General features: G+C 39.9%; 2 protein-coding genes across 4 annotated transcripts; one reads left to right on the forward strand and one right to left on the reverse strand.

Moving 5' to 3' along the window:
• Positions 1 to 221: 221 nt before the first annotated feature.
• On the reverse strand, positions 222 to 5,244 carry LOC140927457 (uncharacterized). The gene is made up of 5 exons (XM_073377114.1): positions 5,070 to 5,244; positions 4,919 to 4,988; positions 3,868 to 3,971; positions 1,736 to 3,062; positions 222 to 879 (listed from the first exon to the last, which is right to left on the reverse strand). The coding sequence occupies exons 1-5, from the start codon at positions 5,241 to 5,243 to the stop codon at positions 698 to 700; spliced, it is 1,857 nt and encodes a 618-aa protein (XP_073233215.1). The 5' UTR covers position 5,244; the 3' UTR covers positions 222 to 697.
• Positions 5,245 to 5,301: 57 nt separating this feature from the next.
• Positions 5,302 to 19,039, forward strand: LOC140927459 (eukaryotic translation initiation factor 2-alpha kinase 1-like). 3 transcript variants are annotated; one of them, XM_073377115.1, is made up of 18 exons: positions 5,302 to 5,576; positions 7,077 to 7,238; positions 8,031 to 8,059; positions 8,228 to 8,335; positions 8,991 to 9,049; positions 9,476 to 9,593; positions 9,704 to 9,784; positions 10,504 to 10,615; positions 11,029 to 11,095; positions 11,215 to 11,360; positions 11,983 to 12,206; positions 13,075 to 13,168; positions 13,371 to 13,471; positions 13,870 to 14,041; positions 16,010 to 16,101; positions 16,743 to 16,880; positions 17,196 to 17,291; positions 17,901 to 19,039. In XM_073377115.1, exons 1-18 carry the CDS (start codon positions 5,495 to 5,497, stop codon positions 18,132 to 18,134), a joined length of 2,115 nt encoding a protein of 704 aa, XP_073233216.1. In that variant the 5' UTR covers positions 5,302 to 5,494; the 3' UTR covers positions 18,135 to 19,039. The 3 variants fall into 3 exon arrangements, with proteins under 3 accessions (XP_073233216.1, XP_073233217.1, XP_073233218.1); XM_073377116.1 differs by having other exon boundaries at positions 17,904 to 19,039; XM_073377117.1 differs by lacking the exons at positions 5,302 to 5,576; positions 8,031 to 8,059 and having other exon boundaries at positions 7,081 to 7,238.
• Positions 19,040 to 19,141: the final 102 nt, after the last annotated feature.

A 19,141-nucleotide genomic window follows, 5' to 3' on the forward strand; every position in this document is an offset into this window, starting at 1 on the left:
AGAAATTCCATACTGATGACGTGTTACTACCCAGATCTGGGTAGTGCTCCTGATTGGCTGAAGCAAATTTCCCACGTGGCACGACCAATCAGAAGCACTACCCAGATCTGGGTAGGGACGCGTTTTTTCTCGGGGAAACCAGTACTGCTGGCATGAAATGGCAACTGTTTCCTCAGGCTAGTTCGAACCAGGTACTGTAGTTTACTTTCAGTAGTAGTTCATAACTGTATTTTGTCAACTCAAGCATCAAGGGTGGAATTTTCAGCTAATTTTGCTGGTTCCTTTGGCCTTTCTAAAAGTATCGCTCTCTTTTAATTTACTCTCACGCAAACTGAATTACAAGCCTCTGTTTAAAGATAAAATCAAATTAAAATTTAAACTCCTCTGTCATGATTTTCATTAGATAAGGCTGTTATCCAAGCATCCATCTCATATAGTTCTCAAGAGGCTTCATTTCATGGCACATTTTCCAGCAGTTTCTTAACCTTTTCACTCCCCGAGAAAGCAAGATTTGACAAAATTCCAGATTTCATTTTTTAAAATGATGAAAAACAAATGGTACCACGCCAAAGTATTGCTGAAGAGGTTTCATTTTAATGATAACATCATAGGATTTCATCCGCAAACTCAAAAGTTAAAATGCCCCAACTAAGTTGAGTTGAAGTTGAGTCGAGCTCCATCATTCACTTTGGGTTTACTATAACTCACAGACTTCTTCAGCTTCCCTTTTAAGTTGACCCTGTAACTTCTTCTTAAGCCGTCTCCTAAATTGTCGTTGTCGGCTGAAGTGGGATTCATATCTCCTACCACTGGAGGGGTCTTCACAAGCTTGAAGAGCTGTTGCCAAATCTTCATCGTCTTTAGTAACCAAATTAATAACTGCAACAGCAAAATACTCAGTAAAAACAGAGGATACAATGAATCGAAATAAATTAAACTTAACCAAGGGCGAAATTTTGAAAATTGTGTCTTAAAATACTGGTGAATAGTTTTGCCAAAGAGGTTGGTCATTTGGAGGTTTCATTTAAATTGTCACATTGTACGATTTTACGCACAGACTCAGAGGTGAGGACTTCGCAAGCTCTAGCGGATACACCGGCCTTCTTGGTTAGATTTTTACTCTTTACAGTTAATTCTAGCCAGCAAGCAAACTTTCCATTGCAACAGAAACCAAAATGAGCCGAGAACAGAATTCAAAACAAGTGAGCTCAAAGCAATTTTAAAGATATTGCGGCATGTACCCGTGCAATACCCCCAAATGGAGAGCTTACTCATAAACAGATACATTGGTATTAACCCTTTTAGTCCCAACAGTGACCAACATGAATTTCCTACTAACAATCTGAATACATAATCAAGACAAAAGATTATGAGAAATAATAAAATGATCACCTAAGGGAAACTGCTTTGATCTTCTATCAAATTCTCCCAAAAAGTTCTTTAACCTCCAGTATCCACATACAAATTCTCCTGACTGATCTCCACATATTTCCTTAGAGAACTAATTGGAAGAATTTGATAAAATTCAAAGCATTTTCCCTTTGGTGACCATTTAACCAGTTCTCATAACCTTTAACCATTGGAGATGTACTAGTGTTGTTTGGAGAAAATTGATGTTGGTCACTTTTGGGACTTACTTTTGTAAAGTGTAAAAGAAATGAATGGAGGTTAGTCTGGAGAATTTGTATGGGAATAAATGATTGGGGCTTCATAAAGGGTTAACATGGATTCTTACCTCTTCCTGATGTACCTGCCCTTGCTGTCCGTCCTGCCCGATGAAGCATGTGTGCCGCATTGGGAGCAAAGTCCAACTGAATCACATGACTTACATCCTGAATATCCAATCCTCTAGATGCCAGGTCAGTGCATATTAAAACTTTCAGCTCCTCCGATTTAAACTTGTTTAGTGTTTCTATTCTCTGAGAAAGAGGAACCCTTTTGTGAATCATTCCAACTCGTCCAATCCAGATGTCCTTGCTACCGGTGTGTGTCACAAAATAACTTGGGGCATCTTTTTTGCTGCCATCACCATTGTCTAACTCAGCTTGCCATGTAGTTGAACTTTCATCACTTTTAGTTCCATGTTTCCAAGAAATTGAGTTGCTTTCCTCTACTTCTCCAGGTCTTAGAAAGTCAAAGGCTTGCTCAGCTGCTCTTGCAGAGTTTACAAATACTAATACCCTGAGATTTTCCCAACTTACATTTCCAAACGATGTTGCAAAGTCTCTCTCTTCCAAGGCTCGATCCTTAAACTTTGATTTGTGAGCATCCAAGATTTCAGTCTTTTTGTTTGATAGATACATTTTCTCAGTTTTACATGTATCTTTGCCAAAAGAAATATCAGAACTAAAATCAACACTTTCCTCAAATTTGAAATCCATTTTCTCATTACTCTTCTTTTCAGCATGAGCGAATGGGTATTTAATCAGTCCTGCAAGGCTGTTAAGGCAACGTAATAACGCAGGCAACTTTTCAGCTTCTTGTACACGCACATAAAATATATCCACCGTGGGCAAAATTTGGTGGACTAAATCAGTGGACACAAATTCTGCTTCTGGAACCCAGTCTTTCAGCACACTGAAAGCAGATTTTGGGCCATGATGGGGCAATGTGGCTGCGACAAAAACAAATTGCCTTTTTGGAGGTGGTGTGAAGGTCATCTCAGGTTGACAAATTTCTCTTTTAGCATCAGAAGTGAATTTAATTTCTGTTCGTCTGGGTGAGTCACTTGTAACATTCTCATCATCAACAGCATTATGTTGTCTGGAAGCTTTTTGTTGCCTTGCCAAGTGCCTTTTTTTCTTCTTGGCCTTCAAGCTGTCAACACCCTTAAAAAAGCTAAGGATTTCCCATAGATTATTTCCTCCACTAGTCAGTAACAGATCTGCTTCATCAATAACCACAACTTGAACATTGCTCAGAGAGCTTAGGCTGTAGTTACACAGTGAGTTGGCTGTGGCCACTATAATTGAATAATTAGGGTTAACCATAAGTTTGGACTCTCTGTGAACAATGCATGGATGAAGTGCGTCATGTGCTAGACTACGGAAAACACTGGCAACCTACAATGATAACATAAATCAATGCTGTCAGTCTTGTATCCAGTAAGGAGTGTTGCTTTTATAATGGAGTGAAGACAATAAAACAAAATCATAGAGACCTTATAAAAGATGACTGCAGCCACTTAATAGAGTTGGCACTTAGTACAAGACAGCAAGTTTTATAGTAATTAAGAGAAATTCACTGCCTGGGCTTTTGTAAGGGTAGTGTTTTGGTGTTGTTGACGGGTGTAATCACCAAATGACATAATACCAAAAGATTAAAAAGACAACAGACAATATCATACCACAACACAAAAGTGAACCAACAACAGTTTCTGCAATACCAAGAAACTCCTTGGTAAGTGAATGCTTAATACAGATCTGACTGTACTGTAAGTACAAGTCAGCTAACCTTTTCCTTCCCAAGATAAACCATTAAAGGGACACTCTGGTTGTTTTTTTGGGGAAATGATGTTGACTTGGGAAGAAAATAAATTAGTAGAAAAGGTATTGTTATGGTGGTGGACTGGTATTTGTCTACTAATTATTCACTTCATATTCACGATTTTAACATCCCCCAAATCCAATATTCTCCAATTTGCCAATTAAACACCCCACCCCCCCCCCCCCAATTTGTATATATTAAAAGCATTCGAAAAATCATCCAAAATTCTTAAAAAAATTATTACTGAACCATGGACTCCAAACTAATAGAGTCATTTCTCAAAAACCATGCTTTTTACCAGAATGCCCCCTAAAAATTATGGAGTCTTTTTCCCACCAACCCAGAAATAATCATCAAGGAGGTTTTAAGGAAGTATCTTACCTGGTGACACAGCTCAATACTTGGCAGCAAAACAACAGCATAAGGTGGTCGGGAAAGCAGCTCCTTATCAACAAGCAGTTTGTTTATAATGGGTAGCAAGTAACCTGTAAATGAAGTATAACCAGTGACACTTGTAAAAGTTATTAACAAAGATCCCAAAACTATAACTTAGCCCTTGAATACTGCTACCTTTGATCACTCCCCATCAGTGGGACGTTTCATAAGAGACGTCTCCATTGTGGCCCAAAAAATTCCACACTGACAGCATAACTCTGCCTAGGAGCGGTGATTGGTTGATGTGGTAATTACACTCTTTTATGGAACTTTTGAGGCTAAAACACGAACAACTCTTGTGAATATCCCCAGAAAAAGGAAGCCATGGGAGATGGATGTATTTTACTGCTTGAAACACTCATCTTCTACCCTGCGAGCAGAGGCCCTTCAATCTTCCTTTATAAGTTGGGAAGAGGAAGGGACCTCTGCCAGCCGCCTCGACTTTCTTTGATTTGCCGCTCATCCTCCAAATGGATGAGTCAGTCCGGTTTGAAACCAGTTTTTCCTGTTTTTGTTTAGTGCGCAAGTGCTTTGCTAGAAATTGCTGACTAAATACACACCCACAGTACACTTGATGCACTCGTAAAATTCAAAACAATGGCAGACGTTTCTGAGAGGTCCTGCCAGGGTAAATTCTGACAAGCAACATGGCACAAAAAGTAGCAACAGTGTGTAAAATGAAATCGCGACAAGAGACAACCTCCCTCGGCCAAACTGCGACAGTGACGGCAAAGCCGACAATAAGCGACAAGCATTTAAAAACACCGACACGAGACGTTTTACAATTCAGATGGGTGACATGGGACCCCCCCCCCCCCCCCCTCTGGCAGGGCCTCGTTTCTCTTTCGAAGGATGTATTTGAAAAAGCCATGAAAAATGCACTGGGAAGAGTGAATACTCGTGGACTATGTCCCTTGCTCTTCCCGACTTATCTAGGAAGATCGAAGGGCCTCTGCTCGCAGGGTACTCATCTTCATACGCTCATATACGTACTTACAGAGTGTTTTGCCGCTTCCAGTTTCTGCATTGATTACTACGTCTTCTCCTTCCATAACAGTTCCCAGGGCCTACAGTACCAAGCCAAAGGTAAACAATGAGGAAACAAAATTAAAATTAGGTTAATCAGCGCCTGCAAATTCTAAACAAACCTTTTCTTGAATGGCGGTTGGTTTCTCGATGTTCATATCTTTCAGTCTCTTAAGCAAAATGTCTTTAAGTCCAAATGAATGAAACAAACGGTTTTTAATGTCCTTTAAATAAAACCCTTTTCTGCAAATCCAAAATTTGTTTCCAAAGTCTCTCGCATGCATGCGAGCCGCCATTTTGCCAAGCAACCTGGTCACGGGATGGTAACCACGCGATAAGATCTGATGATGACATGTCAACATGAGGTGACAGGAACGAAACGAACGAAAGTGCAATCAAGTTGAACCAGTTAGGTGTGAAACCATGGGATAAGTATTCCCGCGGAACTCACTTAGGCTGGTATAAAAAGTCGGTGGTTTTCTTCTCCTAGAACCTCACTGCAGGTTTTTGAGATGGATAAGGGCTTTTCCTGTGTCCTGTAGCCGTCATGTCGTCCAACGTAAGATCAAAGTGGACCCGTTCCAAACTCGATTCGCCTCGATTGCCATCGCGTTTAACAGAATTCCAAGGTAAACTTTAGCTACCCTCTTCAAATCTAAAACCCCTTTGGAGTGTAATACAGTTGTGGCTTTTTTATGATTAAATATGCCATCGTTTGTGGGACCTTTAATTTCCTTACAGCAAAACAAACACAACGTGTACGATCATTAAATTTTTAAGCTTAATCCGGGGTTAATACTTTTTAACTTCATGGTGTACAGTACTGTACGTTGCTCAAGAAGTTCACAAACTTGATGTTGGGCTCATTATAGTTAGTTGGTTGAAACTGTTCTGATCATGAAACATGAGATCATGAGAGGTTTTCATGTGTCAACTATGTTTTAAGTTATTATGTATTGATTTTCTTTGGTTGATAATAGTAATAAATAATTCTTATTCACTACTGAAGTCGTGAAGGAGACTCAATTTTATTGCTTCAGTTGTTAAATATCAATATAACCCCACTCCTGTACCCTCATTAAAAGATTCAAGGAAAATTCTTGATCAATAAGTTTATTTTTAGCACCACCTTTCACAAAGCTAAGTGACTCTCTCCACATGGCCCCTTCTAATTTTTTTTAAGTAACCCTCCATTTGACATAATTATTACTTTCTGGAAGCCCCAGTAACTCGTTGTCTGGACGTTCACCTTATTACAATATTTCTCATGCTGTCATGCAATAAACCTTATTCAAATGTTCCAAAAAAATTCTCCATCTCTGATTGGCTGTAATCTCCAGGCTAATTTTTCATAACCAGCTACTGTTGACCAAATTTAGAAGACTAATATGATTTTTCCAATAATTTTTTTGTCAATCAACAATAATTGTACTAAAAATATCGGACAATTGTTGTCACGCCAAAACAGGATGTGGTGGGTCAGCGATTTTGCCATTATATCTAGGGGCATGTTAGTCTGCCATTTATGTCTTTTGTTTTAAAATACAGTAAAGTTAGCTTTGCAAGTATCCAAAATTGTAGATAAAATTTAATTCATAATAATGTAGATTCAAGGCTGTACTCTAAGGAAAATATAAGGGAGCCCAGTGCTCTGAAACTGTAAAATCTAGGGTGCCCAGCGTATGATTTGTATGAAAAATCTGAGATTTTCTAGTCGCCTGAGGGCAAAAGTTAGGCGCCAGGGGCCACTGGGCTCTGCTAGAGCACAGCCCTGAGATTTATGTTGTCCAACTGGTGTTTTATTTTTCACTAGATGACATTGTAGCCCATTTTTGCATGATGATATCCTTTAGACTACAACTTCCAGAATACTCAATACTTTTGTTTTCTTGTGCAAGTTAGAGTCCTTGGTAAACCTCACAAAATAGTAAAAAAATAGTAACAATTTCTGGTAATAATTGTAGTCAAATGATATCATCATGAAAGTGGCCTGTTTGATGTTTTATCTGGTGAGAAAATTGATAATAGTAAATAGGTAAACATCAAAAGTTAACAAATCAATTGTCAAATCCACTAAAAAGAGATGTAAAGCCGTGAAATCTTTTTTTTAATCTACCTTTTTCCAACAGATGCAGATCTCTCAGACACATTCATTGCCAATAATGATCCTTGGTCTAGTGTCCAAGCTTTAGAGGGAAGAGTTCCCAACTATCTTTTGTTAGTTTCTCTTCTGGAACATCTGTGTTCTCTGTACGAGGCTGATGCAGAGAAAAGCAAAGAGATCTTTAATGGTGAGTGTAAAAACTAGATTGTAAGAAACATACACTGAATGCTTCAGAACAGAAAGAGAAAAAATTAGTTGATAGTTGTTTTCATGCTGAAACTTTGAATGGAACCCAAGCAATGATTTTTGTTGTCTAACAAATACATGAAAGTCTGTTAAAGTGCCACAATTATTACTGGAGTGTGGCATATAATATGTAGCAATTATTGAATTGGGCTTTCCTATCATCTGAAGAATTATAGAGATTGAGGAGGTTGTGGCCTCAGCGGATAACACCCTCCGAGATCTTCATAATTCTTCAGATGAATGTGCAGACTTCCTGTTTCTCTTGTTTCAAAACGGTGCCAACAAAACATAGAAGATACAAAACCTCAATCGTAAAATTGATTGTGATGTTTACTACTCCAGCTTTAAAGTGAGATAGTGACTTCCAATACCCATAATCTCCACAGAAAATCCTTGCACAAGGAGATTGGGACATCTCACAACTTTTTACCCATTTCTCACTTATTTTCCCAGCTCTAGGTTCAGAATCTCACATTTTTTGCCTTTTGGGGGTTGGCAAGTCTGCAGGACACTCTTGGAACTAGAAAAAGTGTCTGCTTAAGGAAGAGGTTTTAATTTCTATTTCGGAGATAAAAATTAATGCAGTGTTTGTTTATCATGGTTGTGACCGTGACAAAACTTATTAAAGGTGTCTTAGTTTACATAATATAAGAAGATACTTGACTGTACAGGTATACTAGAAATTCCTTTAGTTTTTTGTACACAGAATGTAAGATCTGTTTTCTTTTTGCAGTGCTCTGTCAACAACTTGTGAAGATGAAGGTATGAAATCCTCCTCAGTTAAGTTTTAAGTACAAGGATAATCACCTACAGCTGTTAGATTAGGTTATTTGAAGGACTGATTACCCAATTTCTTTTTAACCTGATTAAAAGTGTATGGAAACATAAAAATGTAATAAAAGTTCATGAATTCTCCATCTCTTTCCTTAGGTGATGCCCTCTTTCTCATTTCTGGAGGAATTTAGTGTCATCAGGGCAAAATACAAGACAGCATTCAGTGACCTCATGCAAGCTGCTGCCAGAACCACAGGAACAGATGTAAGATATAATATGGCTGGTAACTTAATTTTGATAGCATTTCAGGGCTGTCAAAAAGATTTTAAGTAGCAGGCTGGTAATAAAAGTAGGTGGCTTTGGAGCTCGCACCAAAGGCATCAGTTCTTGAGGGCCGAAGCAGCATCTAGGGACATTTTGTTAGAGTCTCGGAAATGTCCCAGATGTTCCATGACATTGCACGGTTCTCACGTGTCACAGATTTATTCCTGTTTAAATATGTGTTCAATGTCATTCAAGACTGGGAAACGGATGCTTTTCAATTTTATTTTTTGTCAGATCCTGTGGTAGAAGGAGATGAAAGTAGCCAGCTAAGGGTGGCTAACTAGCTAGCGGTTTTGGCCTGGCTGCCGGCTGTTATTGACAGCCTGGCATTTAGCAGCTGGCTGAGAGAATTTCAGAATTAACTCAGGCTTCTCAATACCTTTTTCATTTCTATTCTTGCCTTTAACAATGTGGCACTTTGCCTTCAATCCTTGCTACTGAACAACATCTCTGAGTAAGACAAGTATGATGAATTGCAATCAATTTAAAATTGTACATAATGTTACATTACATGGACAACAGTGTTGATAGCTTTGTAAAAATGTATAATCATTATTATTGTCATTACCTAGTAATCGTTAGCTTTACATTTCAGCTTCGCAAGCTTCATTCTGGAGTAAAGAGACCACTGCCAGGTGCATTTAGCAATTTACGGTAAGCTGAGTAATTACAACAGCAGCAACTTCATTCACAGGCTATGAATATAACATCACAAATTATGCTTGTGGCCTGGTTACAGAATATCTGTTGGCATGTAATTTATTTAGATGTACCTGTATGTGAGGGTCTTGGCTGTTGTAAAAAGATGTTTTAGAAGCAGTATTGGTCCGCCTTAAAGCTATAAATTGGGAAATTAGAATAAGACATTTTGCCTTCTTCTTTAAGTTAACTTATTGTATTGTAATATTGCACAGCCAGTGTAGCGTAGGAATGCTGTGTGGGCTTTTCACCTCGGGGTTACTGCATAAATATGACAGTAATCATGCACAAGGAGAGGGGGAAGGGAAGGAAGCTGAGAGACCAAAGGTTTAAAGGAAATTGCTCTGTTCAAAGACTCAACTGGCTTTCCTGCATTTTCAGGAGCTTATCAGCACCTCAAAAAATGAGTGATCTACTACAAAATGGATCTTCCCGCTACAAAGAGGAGTTTGTTGAGATCACAAGACTTGGTAAAGGAGGTTTTGGAAGTGTTTTCAAGGTTTGTATGAGTTAACAAATGCTAAGCCACCTTGTTATTTTGTAAACCCAGCTACATATGTATTCAAGCTAGTTAACAGCTGTTTAATTCTACTTTAACAACCTCTACAGGTAAAAAACAAGTTAGATGGACGAGAGTATGCTGTGAAAAAAATCCCACTCAAAGAAACAGACCCCGATCTTTGTTTAAAGGTAAAAGTAACAATAATTACTGGACAATGGTGCTGTTTTTATTTGTTTTTGCCTGCTAGAGATGAGTGTTGTTAAATTTCTTCAGCCTCCACTGTAGAAGTGAGTTCAGTATGGCTCGTGTGAGAGGCTGGACAAGAGAACAAAAACCTGACTATTTACGTGTGGGAAAGAAGAGAAATACAAGTTAATTCTCACTTGCATGAACCCCCTGAACCATGGCTTTAAAAAACATCCAGTGTGAGTTACGGTTACCTTAAAGTAGTGTTTACCTTTCAGCCCAAATGTTTGTGTAGATACTTTTCCCCTTTAGACTAGCACTTTCAATTACCATGTGTTGGAGAGGGTGGGATTTATTAATGCACTTTTCAACAACATGTGAACTCTTAAGTAAAAAATGTAGCCCAATGTCTACTTTTTTTCTGTTAATCATCCTAACAGACCTCTCTTGGAACAAAGGTTTTCCTCAGTGGGTTCAAAAGGTCATGTCTGTCGGATGTGATTGGTAGATTTTCATCCATTTTGTCTTTTTGTTTTGTGGCAATTTTGATTGACGGAAGCGAAAGATGTAACATATGGTTAAACTTTTTACTTTTGAGGTTGCATGTGTTTGAAAAGCGCGGTAAAGAAAGAGTGGACACTTCTTACTGCCTGCTTGCCTTGTGATATCTAAGAGGAAGATGTTAATGTGTGCTGTAATATTCAATTTACCCTACCAATAGGTATTAAGAGAAGTTAAAGTGCTAGCACATCTGAATCACAGTAATGTCGTTGGATATCATGCAGCCTGGTTAGAGTATGTTACCACTGACAACGTCAACTCTGCATTACCCAGTAAGTTGCACCCTGTCATTTAACTGTCTTAAAAGAGGAAAGTGGACTATCATTTTTGGAATTCAAAAAGAAAGCAAATAGCCTGTCCAGTTCATGGATGCTGATATAGTATACATGTGACTACTATTTCGACACCTGTGCTGGGGTATCATTCAATGACCATGTAAACTCATTGTCGCCAGGCAATTACTCAAAAAGATTAAGTAAGTCTAATTTATTACACTTATTTTAAGAATAGAAGATTGCATGGCTCGGAAAAATTATTACGTTTCTGAAGAAGGAAGACATTGAAAGGTTACCGTCTCTTCTGAGGAATAGTAGCCCACTGTAGTCCCACGAACCTGGCCATTTTTGACTTACTTGTCCACTGTCATAAATTTGGCTGATAAGTGTTATCAATTATTTGTCATTAGGAGTAACCACCCTTCCCACAAGCCTTAAGGAACTGAGTGACATTTCCTCTCTTAACGGCATTCATAGGTAAAGTGTTTTACCTCTAACAACAGCAGTACATTTTGTGTTTTGTGATACTTGATAGAGGCTGATTTTGTTCCCTGAAGATTTTTCATAACTTGTGGTACCTCTGTTATGCTTTTCAGAATAATGGAAGTGAGTACAGACAGTCAAAGCAGTATTGTGTTCGAGGGTTCCTCTCAGGATCCCTCCAATAGCGGCATCGTGTTTTCAGCTCGTAGATCAAGCACTGACTCAGTTGGAACAGGGAGTCAGCAACGTAGTGCCCAGGGTATGACATTTCCGTTGAAATTTTGTAATTTGTAACTTTAACTGTTTATTTGGGCCCTAGAGGACTGGGGTGATTTCAATCAAATCCTCCGGAATTTATGATCTTACCGACTTGGATAAATGTGCATACAACGAAGATACAATTACAATTAAAATTAAAATTTATCACACGGAAGACTTCCATGTAATACTCAGTCACGCATAAAATAATTTTAAAATAAAAATGCAGATGAGAGGATAGAATAATTCGTAAAAATGCAATAAACTTTTTTTACGTCAGATCGTTCCAGTAGATTTTCACATCGTTTCCTAAAATAGTAAGTTCGTTCCAAGTTAAGGCGTGTCAGAAAAGCCCTGAGACAAATTATATGCTGAAGCATTTTTCTCCTTTACCTTACTATAGCAAATTAACGCTTCATAAAATTAACGCGAATTTCAAAAAATTTGTAACTTTTTCTTTCATTCACTTCATTCATTCATTCGTTCGCTCGTTCACTCATGAACTCTTTCATTCATTCGTTCAGTCATTCATTTGGTTGCATATTCATTCACTCATTCGTTTCTTCCATTTATTCATTGACTGACTGACTGACCCATTCCTTTCTTCCTTTCTTTCTTTGCAGCCGAGAGCCGTGTTAGAAGGAGCCTGAGAAGCAGTGCTAGTAGCAGCCGTAGTAGCAGGGCCCCATATCATGCGTCACAGCGCGGTATACGCCGATCGGCCTCCAGCAGTAGCTTGGGATCCATGGCAGGTATAGATCACGGCGACCGCGTAGATGAGGAACACAGCGAACAGAGTGAAAATGCCTTGTCAGGGAACATTTTAAAAAGTGCTTCAGTCAACAAGGTACCTTTCATGCATGATGTGTTTTTTGTCCTCTTAAGATGTCGTCGTTATGGGTTACTAGGGACGTTAAGCGACGAGAACGTGGATGTCCCGGACGTCAAAAATGGCAACCGGAAGTTAATATTTTCTCTCTTTCAGTGCTCTGACTCGACAAATTCGTACAGCGGGCCTTAAAACAAAGGCATTCAGATACGTTGTGTGAGACAGAAGCGTTCCATCAGGGTTGTCAAAGGTAGCCAGCTGCCGGCGAAAATCGCCGCCTACTTGGTTAGTATCGGCCGGTTACTCTGCTTGGCATTTCTTCACGGATGGCGTTTTTTAAATAAAATATCCCTGGACTGGCCGTTTAGTTTGACAACTCAGCCGTCTACCTCAAAACTTTCTGACAACCCTGTGGAAATTCCATCAAGCGAGATATCGAACTTCCGGTTGCTAATCATGACGTCGGTACGTCAGCATTCTCGTTGCTTACGCTCGTCACTGTGAATTAATAAAGACCACTGTTATCGGACTCTAAGCCCCAATTGCCTTTGATCTAGAAATCCACTAATGTTTGACACAAAGGAAGACAAAAGTTAGACAAAGGATATAAGTTGCACCACAAAATATACAGCTATTATGGTTTTGAGATTAGTAACCTCTGCAAGCTGTATGCAGCAAGTACACAGGTACTCTTCGACGCAGCCTTTCTTTGTGTCGTCCCGCAACACTTCCGGTAACTCAATGCTACTCCCAGGAGGGTTGCGTGACCAGGAGTATTGCTTGACGACAGAAAAAACAATTGCGTAAGAGAGACTAGTATACGGACTCGTGATCTTTTAAGTTTGAGAAGAAAATCGGTGTTTTTTGCTTTTGTTTTCTGTTTTAGCGCCTGGGGATGGTTCTCTTCATACAGATGCAACTGTGTACAACAACTCTCAGAGACTGGCTGGTAAAACGTAACGAGGAAATTTCATCAAATGGTGAGTGAGCTGTTAGACGTGTTACTTTTTTTAAAAAAATTGATTCGGTGAAGCCTTGTTTACATTTTTTGTCTCATTAACATATGCTTATGCTTGGTCATTACTTCTGGTACCCTGAGCACGTGTGCTGTTTTTCGAACCCACCACACGTATGGCGGTTTGCGGGCAAGTTCTGGTTCTAACTTGATTCTGCCCTGTTTAGGCGATGAAGTCGACAGAGCAGCCGTTATGGTGATATTTCGCCAGCTTGTGAAAGGAGTACAGTATATTCATTCGCAAGCATTGCTTCACAGAGATCTGAAGGTATGCTAAGATTGCAAATCTCTTTCCAAAGACATTTGAAGAAGACGTTTCATTTGAATGGTCATCCCACAGGATTGCATCCATAGATTCAAAAGTTAGAACTACATACTAAATAAATAGTACCATGTGAAAGTATTGCTGAAGAGGTTTCATTTGAATGGTAACACCATAAGATTTCATCCACAGACTCAAAGGTAGAACTACGTACAAAATAAATAACACCCTGTGAAAATACTGCTGAAAAGGTCTCACTTGATTGGTCACTCCATTAAGATTTTGTCCGCTCACAGACGTCCACAGATACGTTATGCTCAAGAGAGAATAAACCCTTGTTATGCTTCACTCATTTTCGTTGCTAAATTTGTGGTTGTGGTTGTTGTTTTATTGTTTTCTTCTAGCCAAGAAACATCTTTCTCCAGGGACACCGGCATGAAACAGGGGGTCAACCAACTATTTTCCAGGTTAAAATCGGGGACTTTGGTTTAGCTCGGAAAGAAGTGGTCGTGAGTCCTGGGGGTAGTAGTCCGCTGGTCAGTTTAATTGAGCCGCTTACTCCTCTCTTTCCGCCAGGTAGGAAGATTTTTCAGTTAACTTAGCTGACCTTAAGTCTCAAAAGGAAGGCTCTGTTCTAATTGACCACTTCAGAAAGTAGAAGGTCATTGGAGCTGAAATGCATCCCGCAGTAGGTTTTGGGATCGTTTTCAGTTACGCGCCGGTCAGCTATCAGCTCAGCAGTGTTCGACACTAACGCTTGCCCACTTGCCCGGGGCAAGTGGAATTATGCGTTGGGCAGGTGTGTAAGTTGCACAGGTCGCCCGTTTGGGCAAGTGGTTAAGGATAACACTCGAGCCGCTGGGACAAGAATAAAATCCAACAGCTGCAGCAAAATCACCCGATCCCTTTTTTGAAATTTTAGTCAGGTGAACGTAGAAGGAGAATGAAAAACAAGTACAGTGACGGGTCCTTACGCCGATACATTGAGTATTTCGTTTTCCGCCATGTTTTTCTTCACGAGCAAGTATTCATGGGTAAGTTTGAACGCAGTCCTTTCACGTACTTGCCAGCAACCATGAGTTTATTTCGTTTTGGTTTTACGCGGAAGTCACTGGACACAGTCACTAAAAGTGAGGACATCCAAGCAACACAACAGTTACATTCTACAAAGCTTAAGGAACCAGGAGACAAGAGAAAAGCTGAATCTCAACCAGAAGTCTTCGCTGGGAAAAGCAAAGGAGATCGAAAATGGAGCGCAACTTTCCTTGGCTTGTACACGATGAAGAGAAGAACATTATGAAGTGCAAAATTTGCTGTTCTTTTCCCGAAATTGCTGACAAAAAAAGTTATGAGGAATGTCCTAACTACTCTTATTTTATGCCTTCTAAACTGTGAAAACAATGTCCCAGATTGAACATTGACTCAATCATAAGATCAGTGATTTATTATTTCTTCAAAGAGTGAAGACAAACAAATCAGAGAGAACAAAGATTCGATTATGACTGTATTATGCGCCCTATCAATCAACGTCTTTAAGGAGCCCCCAACAAAAAGCCTATCATATGTATTGTAAACGTCATTCAAGCATGACTGTGTTGATTAAAATGAAATAAACTTGAAGTTTTTTACGGTTAGCAGGCAATGGTACCGTATGACCTCTCGCTTGGGATTTATGCTAGGCATTAAAGTTAGAAGGCATAAGTATTGAAAATTCAGTGAAACTGCGAGCAAAGCGAGCTGGTGATTTTTTGGGGGCAACCAAAAAATACACTCGGAAAGTAAAACTAGCGACATAGTTGCCCAGAGGGCAAGTTAGCAGGAAAATTAGTGTCGAACACTGAGCTCATTTTTCCCCCTGCCCTCTGTAACAGTCCTAGAAGTCCTTGCGAAATTAAACTTAGCCCAGGTTCCTTCTCGTCTCTAAAGTGGCGAATAGTAGTATATTCTTCTCTTGCATGTTGAGGTAATATTTATGCAAAAATTCATGTATTTCATGGTAGATCACAGAAGGGATCCTTAATTTAGCCTGTGAGCAAGCTCTGTGGGGGGCTCTGGCGGCAGGGCGGGGAAAGGAAGGAGAGCTTGCAACTACGTCTCATGAACTTGAATATCTGCACCGAAAAAGTCGATGCTAAATGGTGATTGGCGGAGATGACATTAGTAATGACGTCATTACCCTTGGCACGTGTTTTTCAATGCTTGCTTACATTCGCACTCGTTTCCGCTTCCCGCTGATTGGCTGAAATCTGACAGCTCAGTCGACGTGGAGCCGCAGGGGATTTGGAGGTGGAGTTCAAATTCCAGAGACGTTGTTGCAAGCTATCCTTCCTTTTCCCGCCCCGCCGCCATAGCACCCCGGAGAGGGGCGGAACCTTGACTTCCGTTCCTTGAGTTCCGTTCGCCATATGACGTAAACGCGTTCCTTAACCTCTAGTGCGCGTGTTTTTTCGTATGAAACCTCGGCTTTGAGTCGTGAATGAAACATCGAGTATCTATCGGTCATTTAAATAAACTAATCCACTCCTTTTCCCCATAATTTTTCAGGATTTTCGGGTAAAGACGCTCCAACAGTCGGTGTGGGTACCTGCACGTACGCTTCGCCTGAGCAGCTGAGGAACACCAATTATGACAACAAGGTAAAGAACGACCCTTTGAGTTTCGATTTTTATAATAATCCTTAGTTAACGGCCGTGGCTTCCGAAATATTGCTTTAAGGGAGTCCTTCACGGATTCTGAGTCTTGACTAAGGAAGGCCCTGTCCACACGTATCCGAATAGTTTTGAAACCGGAGATTTTTCCCTAGTATGTAATTATAATGTAAGTTTTTGCCCGAGTCACTGAGGAGTTCTTCAGAACTTTTTTAAACGTGCCCGTGCGTTCTTGATCGATTTGGAAACTGGAAGTGTTAGCTTTTGAGGAGAGTGGAAAACCGGAGTAGCGGGAGAAAACCTTTTGGAGTAAGGAGAGAACCAACCGCCGACTCACATATGGCGTCAACGCCGGGACTTAAACCCGGGCCACATTGGTGGGAGGCGTGTGTTCTCACTACTGCACCACCCTCGTCCACGCGGCGATAGGTGGTTTTGATTTTTCCCTCCCAATTTTTCAAGTACGTCTATATTTCATTCGATTATTTGGAAGCATGGACCAAAGCCTTCTAAGAAGAACCCTCAGTGAGCATCTGAACCAGTTGTAAGAGGAGTCAGTTTTCTTTTTTTCTTCGAAGTGGTTATTACGATTCTAACACGTCGGTTTTATTTTCCTTTTTTACGTCTAGGCGGATATCTTTAGCTTAGGGATCATCTTGTTTGAATTGCTCTGTGCATTTGGCACCGAGATGGAACGAGTAACGAACATCAAGGACCTCAGACAAGGCAAACTACCTCAGGAGTTTTGTGATAAATGGCCTGAAGAGGTAAGGTTTATTCGGTAAGGAAAAAAAATATGCTAATGCCAACGTAAGATAGCTTACTTAAGAATCAATAACTTTCTTGACGAGGATAGCTCTCTCCTACGCCGTCTTGACTTTTGGAAAGCGCCCTAAGATGGTGATGACGATGATCGAAATGTTGACCACTTTTAATGATGATCTTGTTGATGACTGGGATACGATGTGTTTTCGTGTTTAAAGCAGCGCGCGTGTATTCAGACTGTGGTTCTCTTTGCTTCTTGCAAAACATTCTTACCAATAATTTTACCACTATGCATTTTATTCTTTTTCCCGTTTTAGTCTAAGCTGATCTTAAAGATGACTGCTGAAAATCCCAGTAACAGACCGACGGCAGAGTCCCTTCTGGAGCTGAGTTTGTTCGAAGAAAAACAAGCGGTAAGACAACTGTTAATTTTGTTGTAATGCAGAATAAGACGAGATTGTAAGTGGGCAAACACTAGAAGGTCGAAGGAGACGCTCTAGCAGAATCAAAAACTCCAAAAAGACATTACAAAAATTTTACCGGCTCAACACCGGAAAGATTGTTTGATCCATCAGTAGTTAGCTTACATGAAAATTGCTTCCAGTTTTGTACTTACCCGTCATAGCCAAGGTTTGTTAAAGTGAAAGCGAAACTTAAGTTGACTTTGACAGACTTTGTTTATCCAGTTTTCATATGCAAAACATTTTCTTCTTAAGCTAGCTTGTACTGTTCAACATGCTTTGCGTAAGTAAGGCGGGGACGTTTGTAATCAAAGGCTAGGTTACTGAGCACTGTACGTCGCTCGCGACCGTGGTCTCCCAGTTTATACTCTAGCGACTCACCATCGACGAACAAGGATGTAGTACACCAGCCTTTGCGAATATCAAAACTCTGTCTCGGGCCCCAGCGGTCATTGCTTCTAACAAGTAAGAGTAGTTAGAGAGCAGCAAGTTTGTAGATATCATGGTTACATTTTATTGTTGCTAACACATTTCTGAATGTCCCCTTTTGGGATTTTGCAGCAGATGGGTCTTCACCTGCATGAAAAAGTCAAAGAGCAGGCGTCCGAGATCATTGAACTTAGAACAAAGTTGTTGGCGAAGGACGAAGAGTTAGACTCCAGAACAGCGGAAATAATGGAGCTCAGACGACAGTTGAACGAGAGGGATGAATATATTAAACATATATTTGATAAAATGTGTATAGAATGCGGTCCAAAACTTGCCAGTCAAGTAGAGAAAATGGACACAGGATGACGTCAGAGCCAAGATAGGACTGAAAAAAGAAGGGTATGGCAAACGTCATGGAGCTCCTCAATAGGACCCCCCTAAAGTGACAAAGTGGTGTGGGGTAGGGATCGTGAAATAAACGTTGTATAGGCAATCTCCAGGCTGCTCACAGTCCCCTATTTTTCTGTAAGATCATTGGATTGGGATGGCGGCCATCTTTATTTCAATTTACCGAATCTAGCCTGGGGATGAGTATCAAATAATAATAATGTTAATAATAATATAATAATAATAATAATAATAATAATAATAATATAATAATATAATAAATACTTAATTATCCACTCCCCTTATGGGGCTTTTCAGTGAAAATGAAACAATAATTCAAATGAAACATAATATGTTTAAGAATCTCAACGGGTAGGAGGCAAACCAGCTGGCTATTTTACAAGCATGGCCGAGGATTTGAACTCGGGACTACCGTGAACAAATCCAGCTAGCGGTCAGAGTGGGACTTGAACTTGGGGCTTCCGTATTACAAGCCCAGCGCTCTAAACGCTCGGTCACGCTCCCACGCTGCCTCCGTCAAATCTACTTCAGGGGCGGGGAAACCTCTTCACCCCATCAGTAACCAAGATGGCTGCCCTGGATCTCGATGGTCTTAAGGGAAAATGGGGGACTGTGAACAATCTATGCTATCTCTTGTTTTCCATAATTAGGTTATTTGTTTTCTATTTTCTCAATGAAAGGTAACCAACCAATAAAAGGCAACCAGGTTGCCCCTTAGGAATGTTTTCATCATTTTGTGTAGTGGTCACCTTTTAAATAGAAATGCAGTAGTTAAGGCTTTTTACAATTTTATTTATCTTAGGAATTGTATATATGTTTGTAAAATATCTTTGAATGGAATGAAAAGTATTTCTGAAAATGTTTGTCTAGACATTACATTACTTTTCCAGCCTCGCAGTGTTTGCTCTTTCCTTGGGTTGACTTTACGCGGAACCCTAGTCAGAATTTTACACGTAAACCATAAA

This window comes from Porites lutea, chromosome 2, assembly GCF_958299795.1.
Source record: "Porites lutea chromosome 2, jaPorLute2.1, whole genome shotgun sequence".
Taxonomy (NCBI): Eukaryota; Metazoa; Cnidaria; class Anthozoa; order Scleractinia; family Poritidae; genus Porites; species Porites lutea.